Consider the following 24,979-nt stretch of genomic DNA (forward strand, 5'->3'; position numbering starts at 1 on the left):
GGAATTATTATTACATCTCTAATAAATTGTTGCATTCCATATCGCAGCGTGTGCTCTAAAAATTTCTAACTAATAGTCACACAATCACAGCCTGTGCTTTAATTATTCATAAAAATCATAGGCTTGCTACCCTATTGTTTCACCAGCAGTCCAACCATAAACTGTGCACAACTTCCCATCTTTCAACAGTATCATCAAAATATTCTTAATTAAATACCCAGTGCCATTTAAATGCCTTATTTATTCTGGTAACTTAATCATAAAGTTTGCGCTAATTACTATCATTTTCGTTCAGCCCAGCTGCATTTAAAATCATAAATGAGAAAGTGATGACTAGAAATTTTGTCTTGACATAAGAAGAAAGTGAAATGATGTTCTTTTCTACTTATAATTCAATAAAATATAATTCACATGAAGAAAAGATTCTTTTACTTTACATGTTATTGAATATTAGTGAATTGATTTTTAAGCACCAACATTGTATGAAATATCACTGAAAAGAAAATTACGATTATTACACAATCAAATATGAAATAGAATCTACTCCTAATTCATACTCAAATCTACCATCAGCAAGATGAAAATTGGAGATGGAAAGAAACTGCTAAATGAAATGACATATGGCTTTTAGTGCCAGGAGTGTCTGGGGACATGTTTGGTTCGCCAGGTGCAGGTCTTTCGATTTGACTCCTGTAGGCGACCTGCGCATCATGATGAGCATGAAATGATGATAAAGACGACACATACACTCAGCCCCAATGCCAGAGAAGTTAACCAATGATGGTTAAAATTCCTGACCCTGCCGGGAATCGAACCTGGGACCCCTGTGACCAAAGGCCAGCAAGCTAACCATTTAGCCATGGAGCCGGACAACTGCTAAATATGACTAACTAATAGAAAGTATTATTACTGAGAGAAAGATCGTACTATATTCCACAAAAGATTGATAGGTAAAGTTAAAAAGTGTGTACTCAATTTTGTTGATGAACGTCATTTTCCTGGAATTAAAGTTTAGTCATCCGAATGTTCCACCGCTAGAACCATGGCTGCATTATCTTTTAACAGGTTATTGTATTGGAAATGTCCCATGTTGAAATCCTTTTCATGTCCAGAGTGAATCCTCTTGAATAACACATGGTAAATTTTCACAGACGCTGAAGAATCTTGTACAGTTCTTGGTCTTTGAAGGTGAACTTCTCAGTGAGCTGAAACTGATATGCAATCTAAAATATCCTCTGACCAGTCGTAAAGTATTTTGTCGAGCCATGTGAAGAATATTAATCTTGGCTCGATCATAAACAGAAATGGGGCAGAATGAGGTTAATCGCTGTTCACTTACAAGCAATTATATCCAAAGAGGTGTGACGGAAAAGAAATATCCAATTGGTTGTCTCAAATAATTTTCTGTTGATTTATTGGTTCATATCCCACATGGTAGAAATTTCTAGACTGACATGCTCTCAAGCGTGCTAACCTTGGGATTGTCCCATCCTTGTCACATGGTATGCTGCTTCCTCTCGCAGAAAGCTGACAAGATGCAAAAAAAATAGTTGCCTCGGCCAAGAAAATAGTCCACCTGGCTTAACAGCATGGTCAAAGCCATTCCAAAAAAATCAATACCATATGATATCTTGCCTGACCAGAATTAATGTAGCTCTGTTAGTCAAACACTTACAATCACAATTATGCAGTCATTTTGATTGAGACAATAAATAAATAAATAAATAAATAAATACATACATACATACATACATACATACATACATACATACATACATACACACACACATCTGTCTTCATTATACACCAGGAGTCACCAGTTACATTTCATGCTGGTCCATTTTCGAAGTACTAATTGAAGCGGAAGTCCAAATCAGTCATTGAAGCGATAAAATCTTATAAACTAAATTTATACAAATTATTGTCGATTACAACTGATGGTGCTCCTGCAATGGTAAGTTCTAATAAAGGATTAGTTCAGCTTATAAACACCAATCCACAATTGTTATCATATCACTGAATCATCCATCTATATGTTTTGTGTTGTAAATCACATTCTGAACTCCAGACAGTGATGTATCATATTGTAAACATAATTAACTTTATTTGAGTTAAGTCATCACTCAGCTATTTTTTGTTCAGATCATTTCTTGGTAAATCAAGTGTTGATATGATGATTTATTATATAACAAAGTACAATAGTTAAGTAAAGGTGGTGTGCTGCAGATGTTTATTTAACATTGCACTTTGTTATGCAACAATAAATTCATGTCTTATTAACAGACCTCTTTGCACACATTAATGTACTTAACAAGCAATTTTTAAAAAAATGGAAGGATCATGGCTGAATTAATATAAGATGTAAGGATTTTCACGAATAAACTAATGCTCTCGCTGGACTGAGTGGCCTAGACGGTTGAGGCGCTGGCCAGCCTTCTCACCCCAACTTGGCAGGTTCAATTCTGGCTCAGACTGGTGGTATTTGAAGGTCCTCAGATACGTCGGTCTCTTGTCAGTGGATTTAATGGCATCCAAAAGAACTCCTGCGGGACTAAATTCTGGCACCTCGGTGTCTCGGAAAACCCTGAAAGTAGTTAGTGGGACATAAAGCCAATAACATTATTATTATTATTATTATTATTATTATTATTATTATTATTATTATTATTATTATTATTATTATTATTTTCCTCCACAGCTTTTTACATCTCTTTGACAATGAGGTGAATGGTGGACAAATTCCTCCCAAAATATACAAGATAAATCCAGTATTTGATGACCTGTTAGCAAAATTTTTGGAAGCTTATACCCCTGATGGCAAAGTGTCAGTTGATGAGAACCTGTTGCTATGGAAAGGGTGGCTAGGGTGGAAGTTTACATACCAAGAAAACGATCGCGTTTCGGAATGGAATCATATAAATAATGCGACGCCGAGACAGGTCATAACCACGTGTATCATAATGAACAGCTGTAAAAGACATAACACTGTGAAGACTGTAAATATTGTAAATATTACCTGTATTGTAGTGTAATATAGTCCGTGTGTGTCACTTATAAATTGTAGGTAGGCTATATAAACTTGATCCCTCGAAAGCGCTAACCAACATTACAGAAAATTTTGTGAGTATTATAATTTATACCAAGACTCCGTGGCTCAGACGGCAGCGCGTCGGCCTCTCACCGCTGGATACCGTGGTTCAAATCCCGGTCATTCCATGTGAGATTTGTGCTGGACAAAGTGGAGGCGGGACAGGTTTTTCTCCAGGTACTCCGGTTTTCCCTGTCATCTTTCATTTCAGCAACACTCTCCATTCTCATTTCATAGCATCTATCATTCATTAATATATCACTTTGGGAGTGGCGACCCCATCGTAATAACAGCCTATATATGATTCATTCATTACATCCCTGACCCGGTCACTGACTGGAAAACAGGTTGTAGGTAGGTTTTCATTATAATTTATACCATTGTAAATCTTTTAAGTACATGTGAACTTTGTAAATCTGCAATTTACTTATACAGAAACATTTATTTCAGGTAAAAGTTGCTATGTAAACGAAAACCAAAGCTTTGCTATTAGGAAGAAGTAAACTCGATATCACAGTGTGAAAGCACTTAGTATGTTCTTGTACAAAGTATTGAAAAATTAAAATAATAGAATTTTCCAACAATGAAATACATTATATTCCAGTAAATATTTCTCTTAGGGCCCTTCAGTAGTTCATTATAGTCTAAGATTATTTTTAATCAATTAATTCGATATTTTTTTCAATCGGGGAAATTGCTCCCCACCTGGGAGTGAGCCGATATGTACCGAACTCCCCGCTTAAGGGGTTGAAACACACACAAAATAAATTAACTAAGAGTCTGCAAAGACAGGTATTAAAAGACTACAGAAATGCAATCACATAGAACTGTTCTTGTAACTATTGCATGTGAAATAAAAATAAAATGAAGTACCTGGGAGCAGCACATGCGGAATCTCAAAAATATTTACGTCAATCGGAATAATGACTCCCAGCAGAGAGCCGAGCATTGAAATAAGTAAATCCAAAATAGGAGCAATTCATAGATCAAGAAACACATTTTAAATCATTTTCGATCCCTCTATTGTTGGTTTCACAAGCAGACCAACATAACACTCGGGGAGCGAGAGACAGACTCAATCATAACACAAATGGCTAGAGCGCCATCTTCAAGGAGAAACTATTAAGTTTCACATCACATTTTGGTAATGTTATCGCTAATGGCAACGACAGTCAAGGAGAAGTAAAAATAAAGGAAGTGCATCACCAAGGCAGGCTTGGTACGGCACAGATGTTAATAATGAGTTGCTCCTTCGTGAGCCCTCAGAACAAGAGCAATATGGCAAGGCATCGACTCTACAAGGTGTTGGAATCGCTCCGGGGGATCTGGACCCATGAATCTTTCACTGCTACCCACAATTGGTCTTGTGTAGTTGGTGCAGGGTTCATGGAGCGAACACCAGCATCGACAGCATCCGATAAATGGTTGATTGGATTAAGATTGGGGCATCTGGAGGGCCAATCCATGATCATAACTTTACTGCAGTGCTCCTCCAACCACCTGCGTGCCACCACAGAGCAGTGATATGGCTCACTGTCCTGTTGAAACAAGGTATCTCCATCAGGGTACTCTAGGGTCATAAAGGGAAGCAGATGGTCTGATAGAATGTCCCAATAATGTGCAACTGTCAGCACTCCCTGTAACCAGGCAATTGGGCCTGATTGTGACCATGAGACACCACACAGACCAGAACTGAGCCACCTCCCGCCTGGACACAACCTTGTTGACACGCAGGATCCATAGCTTCACAGGGCATCCGCCACACTCTCACATGCCCATCATCTCGATACAACTGGAATCGGGATTCATTGGACCATACCACACGCCGCCAATGTTCCATGGTCCATTGCCGATGTTTGTGGGCCCATGTGCGTCATTGAGCCCTGTGTTGAGGTATCAGCAAAGGGAGACAAGTTGTTCGTCGGCTGGTGAAGCCTATGTGGTGCAGTAGCCTACTTACAGTCCTGGTAGAAATGGGTTCCTGACTCCCAACATTCAACTGGGTGGTGATCTCACCCACAGTAGCTCGTTGAGCGCCCAGTATGGTTCTGCGGAGATGACTTGATGTCCATTTGTTAAACACCTGCGGTGTTCCCGTATGGCAGTTTACACGGGTGGTAACATTCTCTCTGTAATATTGAAGATCCACCCTTGACACTGTTGACCTCGGAAATCCGAATTTGTGTGTAATCTCCACAGTGCTATGACCCATGTGCCATGCGCTGATGATCATCCCACCTTCATAGTCGATTCGCGATGTGTTGCCACCTTCACAACACTGGTGTCTGTGACAGACTGCTCAGCTACACTGCAGTTAGCTGCAATGCTCAGGGGTCATACACGGCATATTTTCTAATGGGACACCCCTTCCCCATGACTTTTGGCCACTAATTGTACTATTTCCATCTTCGTTTGATCGCTTTACTATCACTAATCATTTTTCCATTAGCATCCTTGACCATTCCAATTTTTGATGCAAGTACGTATCTGCAAATAAATATCTAGAGCTTCAGTAGTTATGTACACTTTATGATCAAACCTACACTTGTGGCCACGCAGATGGAATTATACAATCTGCCAGTGGTCCATAAACCGTCAGAGAGGAGGCACTCACTTGGACTACCCAAAAGTAGGGTAGATCCTACATACCAAAAATTTGCTAAGCAAGTTCAAAATGTCCTGAGCAAGCCTCAGATATTCATTCATGCATATTCCTTTTTTCTCCTTCCAATACAATAATTCATATTATCTGTGTCGGTTCCTCAGTTCAAAGACTGGTTGGATTGCCTACACCTCCACCATCAGCTATTGTAAAAAGCCTAGGCATCACTAAAGAAGCATACAAGGGAAATGAGGAGTTGCTTTCCTTGCCAACCATAAGTTTCTGTTACAGTCTTTCAAGACTACTCATTAGACTATTTCCACTGTCTTGCAAACGTCTTTCTGCTTGAAACATTATTGCCTCTGAAATCTTGTCATCTAGGGCAATCAACCATTTACCTGAATCCATTATTGCAAAGACAAACTGATTTTATTCTCTGTATTTGAAGTATTATTCTCATAATTATGTTGAAGAGCAATGTTACTGTGTATTCTGTATATTCCCTTCTTTCCTAATTTCCAGGCTACCACAAGTGTTCTCGAAATGATGCTGTTCGCTTAGCGGCATTATTATACCGAGCAAAATTTGGAGAAAGCAAAACACAACTGACAGCTATTCCGTAAGTAATAGAGTTTAATAAGTAACAGTATATTATGATACAAATATTTGTATGAGAAGCTAATATAAGGCATTACTTTAATTAGGAGTAACTCGAAGAGAAGGACAGAATACACAACAGATCTTAGAGGTATTATCTATGTCTCAATATTTGTTGTTATTATTATTATTGTTGTTGTTGTTGTTGTTGTTGTTGTTGTTGTTGCGGGATATCGTGGTAGACAGAGGTGTAATAAGGTGTGGGCATGAATGGGTGGATAGAGAAAAGATCAAATTGTAATTTAAAACTCGAAAACCCAATTTTATTTCTTTCCCAAGTTTTCTTTCTTTTCTGATTTTAAACTTTAAAAAATTAACAATGGACAAGATTAGGTTAGCTCATGAGCTTAAAAAACAATTTTAGAAAAATAATCAGACAACAACAGTTTAACAACTGAGCTTGAAGCTCCCAAGTTACAATTTTACAAAAGCACCAATGCTCCCTTCAATAAATCCTCAAGGAGACTGAGCTCTCAAAATTTGTTACATTCACACGGAGTGTCTTTGCTTCACATAACTAAGTAGGAGACTATTCTTCAAAATTTACAAGTTTCAAGACTCCCCAAGGTACAAACTAACTTTTACAAAACAAACAGTATTCACTGTCTTATCTGCTCAACGGTGAAATTTATATAGAATAATAGTAGTTAACTTTAACAGGGGTAATAAGTACCCATTCTACATGACCTTAGTAAAAAAAAAAAAAAAAAAAAAAGTTAAAGTTATTGGCCGAAAATCAAAATGTTAGGAGGCAAACTCTTGCACTCCTTTGTAATTCACCGGAACATCATTAAATTACAAGTAATTACAGTAATTACATTAAAATGACAGTAATTGTAAATTGTATTTTATTTTGCCAACATTTGTATATACTACGTAGAACTACCTTCGAACTCAAGATCATATAGACTTTGATTATTTTCATTGTTATAGTGTACATATGATGGCCTCATTTTAATATTAAGAAACCACTAACGTATTTTACTATGTGTAACTAGTCTATTGTTATTTAGTCTAAGATAGGACCTTGTACATGTCTTTTAATATACTCTTTCTTACATATTATGTTCATAATTTCCAACCAGACGTCTGGTTTAATTTTGAGGTGCTTTGATATGACTGATGATGCCCCACATGGGGGGCGAAACATGTCTCCATTTTAACGACGTTTAACTAAAATATTAACATCCTGTAATGTATTGAATAGGTTGGAGTCCAATAAATTTCTCTTATATTATTATTGACATCATTAAATCCCTATGTGTGCCTTTGACCCGAAGCTACAGAGGCTAAGCCTATGCTACAGAGGTGACTAGATGGAAAGAAGGTTTTAAGTTACAAAATCAAATTTTAAAGATTACAAAATCATAGTCACCTCAATACTAAGTTGAAGGGGAATAAATGAGGGTACACACTCTTCATTCCCTAAGTTTGACTAAGACTTGGTTTAAAGATATACAGAGTTACATTGAAAAGATTTTGAAACCTTCCCCTTGAGTTAGCTTTCAGAGACTATTACTTGATTACAAGATGTCTGTTATTACCTTGAGCTGGAAGGCCTTCTGGAGATGGGCAAGGCGCGTCCTCTGCCTCCTCTATGAACACACTCTACTGCTGGACCGGAGCGATCGAAAGACAACGTGGCCCAAAAGGTCCCAGCTTTTGAAGCGGAGAAGACAGTTCCAGAAATCTCTATGCCGAAGCCCTAGACACGCCCACATTTTTGATTGGTTGATTAAATAAATTTCAAAAATTCCTTATTGGCTAACATATTAAGTCAGCGGGAAGAGATAGAAGTGTTGATAACCTTAGAACACCAAAAACAATCTACAAACAATTCAGTTTTATCAACTAGTGACTACAAAATTTCTCTTGAAAATTAATTGTCCATCCTCTCACCTGAGGGAGCACCTAGGTTGACAGTAGAGACATCTGTTGATAAACATCCAAACTTCTTTTGAAATAAGTTTCACTGATCATTTTATGAATGGCCTTCTAAAAGGCACTTAGTTTGAATGTACGGAGTTGGTGTAACTCCAGTACAATTATTATTATTATTATTATTATTATTATTATTATTATTATTATTATTATCATCAGGTGTATGCATGAGTTTTTGCCAGTTTTGTGGTAAATAAAACACGTAATTTTGAAGGGAAAGTCATTTTTTGTTTATTCCAAATGTTGGCCATCAGCTTCTACACACTTCGCCCATCTTTCAAGTAAGTTATGAATACCGTGCCAGAAAAACTGCTTGACTTTTGCAGCAAACCATTCGTCGAGCCATTTTTGAACTTCCTCTAAATTGTTGAAGTGCTGCTCTGCGAGCACGTGCCCTATTGATGCGAAGAGGTGGTAGTCAGATGACATCAGTTTGGGGGGAGTACGGTGTGTGTGGAAGGATGTCCCCTCCAAGCGAATTCAAGGTGTCTTTCACTGGTTTTGCTGTGTGAGATGGCACACTGGCTTGAAACAAAATCACTTTGCCATGTCTTCTGGCCCATTCCAGTCATCTTTTGATCAATACATGAGTTAGATTAATCATTTGTTGGCGAGTGAAATAAAAAGTAGGCCTACATCCAGTGTCTGATGTAGAACAAACACTGACATGCTAGAGGAAGCAGGCAATTGAAACAAAGGAGTCGATAGGGAGAGCAGGGGTGGGATGGAAAGGAGAAGGGAAGGGAGTAGGAGAGAAGGTGTGTCTTAGGTGGGGCTGAACGATGTGGAAAGAAAGACTGCTGCTGAGAGGGGAATATAAAGAGATTATAAAAGAAAGAATTATTTTTATCTGAGATATGAAATTTCAGAGAAATCAAATATTTTATTTGACCTTTTAACTCCTATCTTTAGTAATCATATGGTAAAATGCCCCATTACTTTGATTTTGAATTGTGGATCTACTGCTTCCAAAACTGAAATTATTTAGCTAGTCTGTGAACGCAAATTACTGTCACAACGTCTATAATCAATCGAATCATGCAAAACAGTTTATTGAGAAAGTTGAGCGTGCAGTTAGGGTCACACAGCTGCAAGCTTGTATTTGGGAGATGGTGGGTTTGAGTCCCATTGTTGGCAAATGCTGGGTCTATATCTTAATTAAGGCCATGGCTGCTACCTTCTCAATCGTATCATTTTCCCATCCTTGCGTCACCAAAAATGTACAATGTGTTAGTACAGCATTAAACTAATAGCGAGGAAAGAAAAGCAAAATGGTTAATTTAGCATTAACACCAGTGTTAATTCATCCATTTTACTCTAAATGAGGTAAATTTGCATAAACTATTACAGAGACTTGAAAGTGTTACATCATATAGCATAGATGTGCTTGCTATCTGCTATCTGCTTCTTTATTCTTATTCCTGTTATCAACAAGGCATAGCATATTCACAGAAGAACTTTACTACTTAAATATCAATTCCTACTATTAAGCAAATATTTAATACACCCTCTTCAAGAACTAAAGTTGCCATCTACCACTGGCACAGTTACATATTATCATGTTATCAAATTCCTATCTATAAAGGTCTTCTGTTCTATTTTGCCTCCATGCTTTCAATGCTGTCTTAATTTAAATATATATTTTACATTTTTTAACAGGATGACATGAGGACTTCAATATTACTTTTTATTTCTAAATTAATATATTCATAATTCTCTTTTTTGAGATAAAGTAAATTGTGATCCAAATTACTAATGAATCTTGTTGAATTCCCACAGACAATTGTTACGCGAGTTAATTCCAACTGACCTTATTAAGTCTGTCAGTGCTAATGACTGGAAGAAGAGCATAACAGCTGCATTTTCTCAAGATTCAGGTTTGTATGGCTTCAGTGAACTCTGTCTGTCTGTCCGTCCGTCTGTTACAAGTCGAGAACATACCAAAAAATAACATGATGTACCTGCGTCATGTAAATTGTAGATCAGAAAAAGCAATTTATAACCAAATGCAATTACACAAGAAATTTAAAATTAAAAGTGTCACATATGTAAAAGTCCTCATTGGAAACAGGTTTCAAATGAAACTGTGATAGATGCATAAAATCCAGTCCCTGTTGTTGTTGTTACTATCCCAAGGAAATCACCTTGTTGTTTACATATTGTGAATTATGAACTGATAAGTATTCCTTCAAAGTAACAAGAAATCCAAACATGAACTATAGAGAGGACACATACATTTCTCCCAGTTCAAAAATAACAAGTCTCATGTTTGCCTTGCTTTATATGATTAGGTACAATATTACTGCAGGTAATAACCACGACATGATTCCTAAGACCACAATGTTTCTTATTGCATCTCAGTTTTTGCAGCATCGTCTTATACTCATTAATACATAAACACGGTGGTTTTCAAAATGACCCCATTTTCATCTGGTAGCAGATAGGAAGATGCGAATGCTTGGGAGATTCACTTATCAGCATTTGCCAACAATACGCAAGTTATTATTTGTTAGGCATCAGTTGTTTGCTTGTTGTTTTGCCATACATTCATTGAAGATGCAGTACACATTGGTTCAGTGCATATTTTTGATGAAAAATTATTGAATTATCAAGTTCATTGTAGTCACAAAAAGGGCATTAATGAGAAAGTATGGTGTGTGTGATCCTCCTAATGGATACACAATACTGGCTATAGTGAAAAAGTTGGGAATAACTGAGTTTTTGTGGAGCAAATCTGGCAAGCATTGCACATCTGGTTTGGCAGACATGGCAGATGTTAATGCTGTTTGCTTTGGTCTCCTAGGAAATTGTTACATCATTTGTCTCGGGAGGAGGGGTTTTGTATTCCATATGTCAAAGAGTGACCAAGGTAAAGAGACTCCAGCATACAAGATGACTGCCATTCATGAGTTGCAGAAGCCAGATAAGGAAAAATGAGTCTGTTACTGCACTTGGCTCTTGGATTTTACTGTAGGGCTACCGGGATTACTGAACATCACATGGTTTACAAATGTGCCTTGTTTCATCTGGCTCATTATATGAATTCTCAAAATACTTGCATTTGGACCACACACAACCCATACATTGTTTTGTTTTTTTTTAACTGCATTCACAGAAGGTCAAAGTTTGGTGTGCAGTCTTAGCAAACCAAACAATGGGTCATTTCTTCTTGAATATGATGAACACAGACTGGTTCAAGGACGTTTACCTGCAATTTGAGCCAACTCAGGGTTATTTTCAGCTAGCCTTGCCACACACTAGCTGAGTTTCTTGCTCTGATCAGCAGCTTTCTTGAGAACAGAGTAATCTGTAATTTGTGGCTGCCAAGATCACCGGACTTAATGACACCCGATTATTTCCTGTGGGTTATCTCATGGATAAAGTGTATCAGAATTGACTACAAACAGTTGATAATTTGAAGATCAACCTCATGACTGAAATAAATTTAATAGACGAGAAAATGTTGCAGTGAACTACCAGAAGCATGGAGCAGTGGGTACTGCTGTGTCTACAGGAAGATGGAGGTAATTTCCAACATCTGTTGTGATGGTAAGCGAATCTCCCACTATTTCTTCCTATTTAAAATATAGTTGCATGTTCCTATCTGCTACCAGACATAAATCGGGTTGTTTTGAAAACCACCCAGTTTATGTAAATCACCCTGTATTACGTCCGTTTAGCAGGCAATTTGGCCGTATGTTTAGGGGCACGCAGCTGTGAGCTTGCGTCTGGGAGATAGTGGGTACTACCCCCTCTGTTGGCAGACCTGAAGATGGTTTTCCATGGTTTCCCATTTTCACACCACCGAGCTCGATAGCTGCAGTCGCTTAAGTGCGGCCAGTATCCAGTATTCGGGAGATAGTAGGTTCGAACCCCACTGTTGGCAGCCCTGAAAATGGTTTTCCGTGGTTTCCCATTTTCACACCAGGCAAATGCTGGGGCTGTACCTTAATTAAGGCCATGGCTGCTTCCTTCCCACTCCCAGCCCTTTCCTGTCCCATCGTCGCCGTAAGACCTATCTGTGTCAGTGTGACGTAAAACAACTAACAAAAAAAAAAAAACATTTCACACCAGGCAAATGCTGGGGCTGTACCTTTTAAAGCCACAACCACTTCCTTCACACTGATAGGCCTTTCCCATCCCGTTGCACTGTAAGACCTAAAGTGTTGGTGCGACATAAAGCAAATTGTAAAAAAAAAAAAAAAAAAAAAAGTATCCATTATAGGTAATGGTTCATCTGTGAAATATGAAGTTCAGCTATATCTCACCAGTCAAGCCTCTTAAAATCAAATGTCATCACCCCTCAGACAGAGAATGTTACTAACTTCTTTCTCCTTGGTAAATAATTATTCTTTCATTACGTAGGTTGTTTACTTACAACTTGACAAATTGTTTCCTATTTTTCAGCTTCAGTTTAATTTAGAAACTGCATTATTCCAATAAACCCAAATATGTCTTTATGTGTTGTGCTCTGTAATTGTATCAGTGTTTTAGGGTGCCATTTACCACAAACTTTCCTATATTTTATTCCATCCAGTTTATACCTTATTTTACAGGAATGAGTTCTGAGGATGCAAAGGAAGCTTTCCTCCAATATATATATAACTGGCCCACTTTTGGATCAGCCTTCTTTGAAGTTAAACAAACCACAGAAACTTCATTCCCTGAGATGGTGATTTTGGCAATAAATAGGCATGGAATCAGTGTTATTCATCCAACTACCAAGGTAAGTTCAAACTGTCATAATAAAAATGCTCTTGGTATTATATTAACCAGTATTTAATTTATCACACATGAAACAATTTTCCCAATGCATAGTATCAACTGATAAAACATTCCCTTATTACCATTTTTAGAGTACAGTTCAACAGTAGGGGTGAAAATCTATCACCCTGTCATAGTTCTGTTTTGATCTCGAATGGTGTCAATAATTCACCGTGAACTTCACTTTAGATTTGCTGTTTTATGAGGGCAATTTTATTGCATTTATTAATTTGGGATGTAGTCTGAGGGGTCGTAGAATCGCTAGTAGAGATTCCCTGTGGATGCAATCGTATGCTTTTTTGAAGTCTATAAATGTTATCACCAAATCTCCTTTTCTCTCCTATTGTAATCCAATATTACATTGAGACTCTTGATCTGGTCAGGACAGCTACTCCAGGGTTTGAAACCTCCTGGTATTTTTCTAGTTCCTTCTTGAGTTGTGACCTGATTCTGTTAAGGACAATTCTTGAAATGATTTTGTATGTAATATCCAGGAGTGAGATTCCCTTAGTTGTTTTGTCAGGTTTTTTATGTAATGGCTGGATGATGGCTGTCGTCTAATATTCTTGTAGTTTTTCTTTAACCCTTAGCACTCGAATTTGTTTACCTGGTCTCATACATTTGCTTGTATTTGTTTTTCTGGAAATGTATGGCTATACTGCTATCTGTTCTTAAAGCGAAAACAATTTATTTTCAAACAATTAACATGCTTATGCAGTCACTGAATATGCATAATTTGCAAAATGCCCTGTATGTATTCATTCGTCAAATTATGCAAGAACTTCTACATTACCCAGTCAGAGCAATCATCTTCAAATATCCTGGAGCCTTCTTTAACTTCTGATTCACTGAATATTTCTGAAGCACCCTGGTACTCGCTTCCTGAATCAAATTCTGAAAGACAGTCATCTTCACTCGAGTTCAAATTATTCTCAATCGTGCTTATATCAGTACTGCTCAGTCCATTGATTTGCTTCAAGCCATTTTGTGCCATCCAACTGCAAACACAGTGGTCGATATATGTTCTGTGGATTGTCTGCCCAAATCACGCTAAGAATTATACTCAGAAAGCCACAGATTCTGTAAAGGGAAGGTTTTGTCTGAAAATCGGTAACTACTTAAATTCTTCCATTAAAACACATTTTTCTTGGAGTAAATGTGTCGATACATTTCCATCATACGAACACAACAAAAAATCACAATGTCGGAACACTTCCAACAACTTATAAATCTCATTCTTTGTCCCGTATTGGCTTCAACTCAACAAAGGTTAGATTGAATGTTGAATCCCCCCTTCCAATACTTGTTTGTTTTTTACTGCTAGTCTGTGTAATTATGAAATAGAATCCAGCTTAAAATCTAATTACATTTTTTTAGTACATGTTTCATTCCTAATGTCGAGTAAAATTGGCATATATGAATTTTTGTATCCTTTTTAGCTGAAGATGTTCCACATTAGGAATGAAACATGTACTTTTTAAAAATAATGTAATTAATTTTTAAGCTGGATTATGTTTCGTAATTATATAGACTAACAGTAAAAAACAAACAGGTATTGGAAGGTGGAATTCAACCTAACCTTAGTTGACACTTCCAACATGAAGCTAAAGGGGTAATCGATATGTGTACAAGCTGTTGACGAAGGATGATTTTTGCTGATCTCCCTCCATATTTCCAGATCTCTTCAAAGGTCTGATCACCTGGCACTTTGTAATTTTTTATCTCATCCAGTGCTTGGTAAACTTCTTTTACTGTGGGTGGGGGGGGTTGATGCTTTTTAGTGGTTGTATTATTTGAGTGTTGGTATCCAAGTTAAGGAGCTGTGTCGGTTCCTTGCAATTTAGGAGTGAAGTGAAATATTTAGCCAGGATTTCCACATTGTCTTTATTGTTACGGGCCAACTTACCATTTTGATCCTTCATTAGTAAGGCTGGGTAATCAAATTTTATAGTTACTTTTTGAAGCTTTTGTAGTAATCTCTCGATTGTGTTTTGTTGAATTCTTCTTCAATTAATGTCAATGCATCCTTATTCTACGTACTTATCATATGGCTTTTAGTGGCAGGAGTGTTCGAGGACATGTTCGGCTCACCTGGTGCAGGTCTTTCTATCTGACTCCCTTGGGCGACCTGTGCATCTGGATATGGGATGATGATGATGAAAGTGATGAGGCAGGGAGAGGGTGAAACCTGGTGTCGACACATAGTCTTCTCTTGTTGAATAACATCAAGGGATCTACTCAAAGCTTTACATCCCCATCACCATCAACAGTGTCATGTGCCCTCACTCCACAGGAACACTGCGGAGAGGCTTTTGGCACGTAATCTAGTGATTAGAAATTGTATACCACCACCTCCCCTACCCTACCCTACTAGCCAACACTCTGATGGTAACATTTTTTGAACCAGTGGGACTTGAACTGGCTGACCTCAGTGTTAGACCATATAGACTTGATGCCTTAACAATCATCGCCACCAAGCGGGCTTATCCTTATGGTGTTGTCTTTTAATTCTCCTCAAGATGCAGGTGGTTTCCTTTCTTTGCTGCACTAGATTTTTGAAGGATATTTTTGATTTTTGGGATTGGTGTAATAGCCATGCTTGATGTCTTTTCTCCACCGTTTTGTCAATTTTTCTGCAATTTGTTTAAGGTTATTGAATAGGACTTCAAGATTACCTGTGATTTTTATTTTTTCAGTTGCTTTATGGTAATTTTCATTCTTGATTACCTGGGTAGGGTCCATTTTTCTTTTGGGTTCAGGGGCTTGGTTTTGTAGTTTCTTTTGGGGAGTTAATTTAATCTTAATTTTGACTACGTAGTGATCCAAACATGTGTCTATTCCTCAGATGATTTTGACGTGCTGTTTGTCAATGAAAACATGATCTAATTGCCATTCTCTTTTAGTGTGGTCAGGGTGTTTCCATGTTTTAAGCTTTCGAGGTTTTCTCTTGAAATATGTGGTTTCTGCAGAGATCGATGAGTCTTTGTCCATTTTTGTTTGTTATCTTGTGGGTGGGCAATTTTCCCATGATGTTGCAGATTCATCTTTCTCTGCCTAGTTCAGCATTGAAGTCTGTAAGTAATAGTTTTACATGGGTTTTGGGGATGTTATTTATGGTCTGGTCGAGTAGGTCCCAAAATTTTTTGATTCCTTACGGTCTTTTGAAGAGTTTTTATCATTAGTTGGAGCATGGGCATTTATTATGGTGTAGATTTTATCAGATGCCTTTGGAGTTAGTGTTGAAATTCTTGAGGATTGAGACTTGAAATCTTGTATAGAGTTTATTATTTGAAGGTTCACCAAAAAGCTTGTTCCAAACTGTGGAACATTTTTTATCACTCTCTTTGCTGGTATACCTTTGTAAAGCCTGTATCTTTGAGATTCCATGGCGTCCTCATCTGTGCTTTTCATTCATTGCAGTCCCGGTGTGAGAATTTTGTGTTGCTCCATTATGTTGGTTATCAGATTTAGTTTACCAGTCGATAGCAATAAAGTACTAGAAGAGGAATGGTGGAGAGACTGAGTAAGGTGGAGGGCTTAGTACATTACTCTACCAAGAGAGAATCTGGAAAAGGGAATGGATGAAGAAGAGAAGAGTGTGCATAAGTGAGTTAATAACGTGTGGAAAAGTAGGTATTTGTTTCAATCTGAGTTTTAGTTTCATGTTTGTGTGTTAGGGTATTTCATTGCATCTAATGGGATTTTATTTTGTAAGTGGCAGCTCACTGTATCCAAGTGTTGCCATAGTTCAGCCGGTGAAGACTTTTCATGGTTGACTGTCAAGTGGTCACCTGTGGTGGGACTAGGTCCCGAGTTACAACTCTGGGTGTGATCCAGTAAGGTTTCCATTAATGTTGGGGTGGGTCTCCTAGCCTTTGTTCCCTCTGTGGGTAGGGGCAGTAGAATAACACACATGGTATCCCCTGCCTGTCGTAAGAGGCAGCTAAAAGGGGTTCCAGGGGCTCCTAACTTGGAAGCGTGGGTTGGCAAACCTGGGGCCCTTAGCTGAGTCCTGGCGTTGCTTCCATTTAATTGTGTCAGGCTCCTTATTTTCATCTATTCTTTCTGGCCTCCCTTGGTCAATTCTTGTTCTTTTCCGACACCAACAGTATTAGAGCACTCGAGGCCTAGGGAGTCTTTCATTTTCACACCCTTCATGGCCCTTGTTTTTCATTTTTTTTCTGACTAGTGTTAATAGAGGATGGTTGCCCAGTTGAACTTCCTCTTAAAACAATAATCACCACCTAGCCTTTGTAGGTCCCCCTACAAACTGCAAGGCAGCAGCTGGTGACCGATGGTTCCTCTGCCGTTGGGATGTTGCCAACACCCTCTTCCACCCTCCTAGCCATTGCCCATTCAGTCCAAAGTTGTGTTTGGTCCATGAGAGCTATTTTATTTCACTCTAGTGCCCCGGCCAGCCAGGGAGGATCTTCCTCTCCACCACCTGGGACGTGCCACGTAGAAGTATGACCTCTCCCCATACTACAACAGCGTAACATGTTCGTCATGTTAATGAAGCATCATGTGTTTTTATGGACTCAAACCGACTTGATTAGTTGTATAGAGTAAAGGAATTACAGTGGAACCTCGATATCTTGAATCACCTCGGGAGCTAAATTTCATTCAAGTTATTGAAATTTTGAGATATAGAGAATACCACTTTTGAGCATATATAGTCCATAATTTAATCATATGTATCTACGAGCTTATACTAAATACAGTATTTTTTACAGTATTACAGTATCGCTTTAATTATAACCCTTATTAAAGTAACTTTCTAGAAGACAGGATACAGTACATACAGTAGTGAAACAAGAAACATATCTCTGTTAACACCTTTGGAAAAAATTTGTTGGTCTTTTTTTAATCTTCTTTTCTTCCACATACTTTTCAAGAACATTTATTGCTGAGAGAAACACTGTTATTTATATTTGACTGACTCTGTATACAGGTTCAAAAAAAATCAGCCAAGATTCGTAAATGGAGCTTTTCACCCACGATTTCCTGGGTTGATTTCATACATTACTGGTAATGAATTCACTTGATATAGATGTTGATTCCCATAGGGAACCTGAAATATTTTTGGCCCGAATGAGTAAATTTATATTACCAATATAGTTGGTCCATTATTGGACATTAAAAATTTTCCAGCTTTGGCATTGGCACTGCCGGTGGCTCCAAGTAGCCTACGCAATGGCCTCCACGGTACGCACTAGCCATGCATCTTGGTAGGTGTGCTATTTACCAACTGATGTGCCCAACTTAGCACACTGGGGCAAAATGCTGGCAACCAGGAATGAGTTAGCTGGAAAATTTATAATGTCCAGTAATTAATTTACATCTGAAAAACAGCAAGGCTTCGCCGATTTTCTGATCACTAGAAGTTTGTTTTTCGGTTCCCATCATATTAACTCCTAGCATAACTGTAACCTTTTCCTTACTTATTAACTGTTCCTAACAAACTACAAATGCTGTATTGCACAGTCAATGTTGTACAAAATTCAAGTTACAGAGTATTTTTTGCTTCAAGAGAGGAAACATTTGCTTTGAGAAATCGAGAAATTCGTATGACCGAATTTTGAGTAATAGAGAAATAAATACGCATGAAGAACAGGAGAAACGGCCAGGAAATAAAAGTTACTTTGAGATACTGAAAATTTGAGTAATGGAAATTTGAGATATCGAGGTTTGACTGTACCTCACTGCAGCATTTCCAATCCCTTTCTCTACAGACATTCTCATCAACAGACTTCTGGGACAGGAACACTTCATTTTTTATGTCTGATATGAATATTATAATTAGAAAGGTAGAAAAAAGAAGTGCATATACAACTAGAACAGAACAGAGCTAGAGAGATGTACACAATTGGGGTAGTGGTGGTTGTAAGTATTGTTTTAAAAGGAACTACAACTGGGCAACCATCCTCTCAGCACTAATTAAAAGGGGAAAAACGGAAGGAAGAGGTCTGTTCCTTTGAAGAAAATAAGAATTGCCCAGGGGAGGTCAGCTCAGAAAGTTAAAAGTGAGGTGAAATCTGATACAAGTAATTGGAAGTACTGCCAGGCTTAGAGGAACCTAGGATAATTAGAGTACTTGACAGTAAAATTAACTACTGTTTCATATATCTTTCATTGTTAATAGTAATCATCTCTCTGTCTTTAAAATCTAGTTGTAGTAGGAGTAGTAACAGTCAGACCTGATACATAATGGTTCTTTATTTAAATATAATCATGATTTTCTTTCAGGATATCCTGGTACTCCATCCATTCACTCACATATCTAATTGGTCTTCTGGAAACACATTCTTCCATGTGGCTGTGGGGAACTTGGTGAGAGGGTCCAAACTACTTTGTGAAACTTCTCAAGGATACAAGATGGATGACTTGTTAACATCTTATACATCACTCCTCCGTGATTCTCTAACCAAACAAAAAACAAGATTGTAATTTTTGTATTAATTGCTGTTGCCAAATGAAATTAGATTAGGAATCTGATGAGAGCAGTGCATTACCGGGTAAGAACGCATAGACTACACATAAAAGAGACATGGGACAAATATTTTCAGCTGCAGTTCTCATCAGTGAAGGGTAGAATAATAACTGTGGTAGTCATTGTTGACAAGTAGACATTGTGTGAAGAAAGGGAGTAGACAGACAGACAGACAGACAGACAGACAGACAGACAGACAGACAGACAGACAGACAGACAAGAGAATGAAAAAAAAAAAAAAGCAGTTATCTAATGTTAAGTCTGGTTGCTACCCTAGACCTGACCACCAGTTAATGTTCAACTTTGGAATCTCTAAGGTTGGAGGTAAACTTTTGAGAAATTTAACTGTGAAACATTCATCAGATGTAGTTTGATGGTATGAATAGGGATGTTAGGGATTTTGCAGGTACTTTGGTGACCACATATTCATTTGGCTGGTGTGTTGGTAGTTAAGCCAATGTAGGAAGCTGGGTAGAGTCTGCATTGAAGGTGTTGGATGAAATTCAGTCATGCCAACCTTGTATGGAGGTAAGACTAGTTGTTAATGATGCTACTCTTCTCTTATCACCACCCTACACCTGTGATCTGCTTCCCGCCTAACGTCAAAAATATTCTCATTCACTATAAACCATACAAACCATCACTTTTGCATCACCAATAAGTCCTATCCCATACAAGATTGTCGTCTGTGAGCTTGCGTGCGGGAGATAGTGGGTTCGAACGCCACTGTCGGCAGCCCTAAAGATGTTTTTCCATGGTTTCCCATTTTCACACCAGGCAAATGCTGGGGCTGTGCCTTAGTTAAGGCCATGGCCACTTCCTTCCTACTCCGAGCCCTTTCCTATTCCGTTGTCTCCATAAGACCTATCCGTGTCGGTGCGACGTAAAGCAAATTGTAAAATTGACTACCAGCTTGAATGCACACTCTACCCAGCTTTCTACATTGGCTTCAACACACTAGCTAAACAAATATGCGGTCACCATTGTATCTGCAAAACCCCTAACATCAATCTTTCTGTCCTCATTCACACCATCAAACTACATCTGATTATTGTTTCACAGTTTAAGTCCTCAAACATTTACCCCCAACTTCCCACCGCCTCGCCCTTAGAGATTCATAGTTGGACATCAACTGGTGCTCAGGTTAGGGAAGCACCTTGCCTTAACATTAGATAACCACACTTTTTTTTTCCATTCTCTTGTCTGTCTATCTCCCTACTTCCTTTCTTCACACAGCATCTACTCGTTGACAGTGACTACCACCATTACTTTTCTATCATCACTGACAAAGCTGATAATGTTGAAAACATGTCTTTCTATCCATGCGCTCTTACATAGTAAGATGCTGCTGCTCTCCACCTGTTTCCTAGACTTATATGAAATAGATCAGATATGTAGGCAGTACAACCAAAGCAAACAGAAATTGAAAAACAAAATATTTTAAAACACTGTATTTATTTGTACCATTATTTAAACATAGACATAATTTCATTAAATTTTATTGCTGTCAACATTTAAAATAAGGATTTGTTCACATTTTGCTGATATTTTATATTCAGTAAGATACATTTTTGATAAATTGTTTTTCATTAGATATTTCATGCTAATCATACCAAAGAATTAAAAATATATTGAAGATACATATTATGAATTGCCTAAATAATTATTTTATTGATCTTAGAATTCAAGTAAAGCTCATTTTAAAGCTATTTTTTATAAGTTATAAATGCAACCTATCACCACACCACCAGTCAGCTTGACATGTGTTGCATGTAACCTTTGGGAAAGCATTCTTTCTGATTATACTAGAAATGTTTGGAAAATTTCTAACTGGTTCAGTTTATTCCATTGAAGCTCAACTTGTAGAATTCCAGCAAGATATAGCAGATATTTATTTTAGATTCAGGAGGACAAGTGGACTGTCTGACTGTAGACATATACTGTACAAGGCTTTTGATAGGCTACATCATGGGAGACTACTAACAAATGGAAGTGCAATTGGACTAGACAAAACAGTGACTAAATGCTGGGGCTGTACCTTAATTAAGGCCACGGCCGCTTCCTTCCAACTCCTAGGCCTTTCCTATCCCATCGTCGCCATAAGACCTATCTGTGCCGGTGCGACGTAAAGCCCATAGCAAAAAAAAAAAAAAACAGTGACTAAATGGGTGGCTAAATTTCTAGAAAAGAGAACTCAGAGAATTAGAGTAGGTGAATCATTACCTGATCCAGTAATCATTAAGAGGGAAATTCGTCAAGGCAGTATTATTCTACCTTTATGCTTTCTTATTTTATATATTGTAACAGGAACACCCATACTTTAGCTTTATTGGAGAGCATGGGTTGACGCCAGGAAGTGTACGGTCCATGCTAGAACCACAGAGAGAAGGGTATTTGAATAAGTTCTTTTGAAATTTAAGTCTTTGTTTATTCAAGTTAAACAAGAAATATACCACCTTTTACAGGTATGAAGGATGGATTTGAGAAAGTTCACACAGTGGTTGGAAGTGACGCTGTCTCTCGGCATCGGCGATATCCCGCGTTGCCGGACTCCTTCCCCCTCTCGGCACCATGACACCACATTATCCCATGGTAGTTGACAGGTCTTGAAGGTCTGATGAGGATTGGGAACGAACCCGAGAGTCTGACACCTGATGATCGATTACATGTGATGTGGATATATTGATTTAGAATTTAATTCCTCTTCGGTCCCATGGAGGGAGTAAAGAAGTGTATAGGCATCACACAGAATGTCAATGAGATCTGGTACAACGCTTCTTTACTGTACTGCACATTTTGCGAATTAGTACCTTCACTGAATATTACTACCCAACACAGTTCGTAGAATTTACAAGTTTCACAGTTCATAATTAAAGAAGAAGATTAACACAGTTCAACATAAATGAAACAACTGTCGTTCAGTGCACTTGTCAACGTTACTCAAGTTAGTAGAATATCACTGTTCATAATGAAAGAAGAAGATTAACACAGTTCAACATAAATGAAATGATCCACTGCTCTAGTGCACCAATCCTACTTAGCAAACACAGTTCAAAGACCTCGAGTCTTTTCTGTCACTAAGGCACAGTTTCATGAAAATAAATTCTGTTATTTTTTTTTTTTTTGCTATGGGCTTTACGTCGCACCGACACAGATAGGTCTTATGGCGACGATGGAATAGGAAAGGCCTAGGAGTTGGAAGGAAGCGGCCGTGGCCTTAATTAAGGTACAGCCCCAGCATTTGCCTGGTGTGAAAATGGGAAACCACAGAAAACCATTTTCAGGGCTGCCGATAGTGGGATTCGAACCTACTATCTCCCGGATGCAAGCTCACAGCCGCGCGCCTCTACGCGCACGGCCAACTCGCCCGGTAATTCTGTTATTAAAGCACAGTTTTTACAAAATAAATTCTGTCACTAAGGAGCAGTCTCATGAAAAGAAATTATGTTATTAAAGCACAGCTTTTATGAAATAAATTCTGTCACTAAGGCACAGTCTTATGAACCTAAAAGGCATGATTATAATGTGATCAGCATAGTTTGAAGGAAAGAAATTAATAACGTCCAACAAATAAACGACACGGTTTAGAAATTATTATGATACAGTTCGTTGCGAAAGACTGACATGAGTCAAATGGTCTCATTTGTAACTGAACTATCACTTCCCTGAATATGTACAATAACACGAGTCCGCCCAGTTTATGCAAGTTGATAATAATTTATGATTATTTGCTCAGAGAATTTAGTCCCGTTCTCAAGAATGTTAATTACTCAAACTGTTTGAGTTTTAATACACAAGTCTATCAGCTGTTGATGACTCAAAATATTATATCACCTCCTATCTCGCACAAAAATAGAGTTCAAAGTTTCCACCTTCAACACTTAGAAATTTGTACGTCCACAGACGCAAACACTTGTACTTTCCAGAAACACAACTACTGTCGGCAGTCTGCCGAACAGAGTAACGATCTCTGACCGATATCTTCCACAGCTGCCCCGCACACCGTGGCAGCTGGGAATACACACAGATACTGATTTAAGCTAACTCAACTAGCTCCTTTTATAGCCGTAGTTCGGGGATCGTGGCTTCTGATTTGTCAATCTTCTATCTTCAATTTATCAGTTATCCCACTGCCGATTTTAATGAAATTTGGTATTCTACCCTCCGTTGTTATGGGCTACACAATGATGTAATTGAAATTTTTGTATCACATTCGGTTCTGGAAATCATGAGATGGAAGGAATCGAATATTCGATGGCTACGTCATATGTCCTTGGCAAGTTGCGTGCATAGCTTCTACATCAGTCACCTGCACGCACAGCGGTCTTTTCAAACCTCTCGTACAGCTGTTGTTACGAGTTGCCCTCGTATGCACCAGAAATACTTTGATGATGAATGTCGCTATGACATTCCTGTTTAAATATATATCTATGATATGATAACAGAATTCCTGTTAAAAACCAAGAAACCAAGATGCGTATTTCATAAGGCATTAGATATATTTGTAGTATTTGTTACAAAAACACATTCTGATAAATTTACTGTCCTCATTGCATATGGAAAGAAATTATAAACCCAAGTAATTCATGAAAATCTTCAGCTACTCAAGGTATGAAAAAATAGAAAGATAGTACTATTTTTCCCTAACATATAGCCTTTAAGTTTTCCACTTTGTTGAAATGAATGTGTTATACGTGAACTAAATTGACACTGAAAAGAAAATGGTTTCCACTTTAATACACTTTTGCCTAAGCAAAGAGGTAACAGACACACATCACAGAGTAGAACTTCTAGGAAACAAGGTAAGCATATGGTAGATAAACATTACAGTGTAGTGATAATAAAAGAATTAATCTTCCTCTTCTTCTTCTTTGGCGGGCTGAGTGGCTCAGACGGTTGAGGCGCTGGTCTTATGACCCCAACTTGGCAGGTTTGATTCTGGCTCAGTCCGGTGGTATTTGAAGGTGCTCAAATACATCAGCCTCATGTTGGTAGATTTACTGGCACGTAAAAGAACTCCTGTGGGACTAAATTCCGGCACCTCAGTGTCTCCAAAAACCGTCAAAGTAGTTAGTGGGACGTAAAGCAAATAACATTAATTAATTAATTAATTAAGTTCTTCTTCTCTACAACCTGTCTCTCTTGAATCCTTGTCTAGGTAAGTTACTTTCCGTAATTGTTTCTTTTCCTCGTTGGCTGCTTGTAGTATACTTTTTGGTTGAAACTCCTTAAGCTGCCTCTGTGAATCAGTAGTAATGTGTCTGATTCATGATCTAAACTTCATGGGTTCGATCCTGGCAGAGGTTGTTGATTTTCAAAGGATGGTCTAAAATCTTGCCATTCCATGACAGTAATCGGTATTCTGACAGCGTAGCCCGAGTTTGTGCAGGGCCAGCGGTTGATGACAATACTGGTGGAGCAGTGACAATAGGGGTAG

The 24,979-nt window shown here is 38.1% G+C and overlaps 1 protein-coding gene across 1 annotated transcript in view; it reads left to right on the top strand.

Annotated features, from left to right (window-relative positions):
* Nucleotides 1-19,725, top strand: part of LOC136877616 (myosin-VIIa) — a 267,052-nt gene extending 247,327 nt beyond the window's left edge. Inside the window, exons 36-39 of the mRNA XM_068228687.1 lie at nucleotides 6,213-6,309; nucleotides 10,068-10,165; nucleotides 12,845-13,014; nucleotides 19,299-19,725. Coding sequence (XP_068084788.1) covers nucleotides 6,213-6,309; nucleotides 10,068-10,165; nucleotides 12,845-13,014; nucleotides 19,299-19,499 — 566 coding nt within the window. The 3' untranslated portion in view covers nucleotides 19,500-19,725. The remainder of the gene's footprint in view (nucleotides 1-6,212; nucleotides 6,310-10,067; nucleotides 10,166-12,844; nucleotides 13,015-19,298) is intronic.
* The last annotated feature ends 5,254 nt before the right edge of the window (nucleotides 19,726-24,979 follow it).

This window comes from Anabrus simplex, chromosome 7, assembly GCF_040414725.1.
Source record: "Anabrus simplex isolate iqAnaSimp1 chromosome 7, ASM4041472v1, whole genome shotgun sequence".
Classification (NCBI taxonomy): domain Eukaryota; kingdom Metazoa; phylum Arthropoda; class Insecta; order Orthoptera; family Tettigoniidae; genus Anabrus; species Anabrus simplex.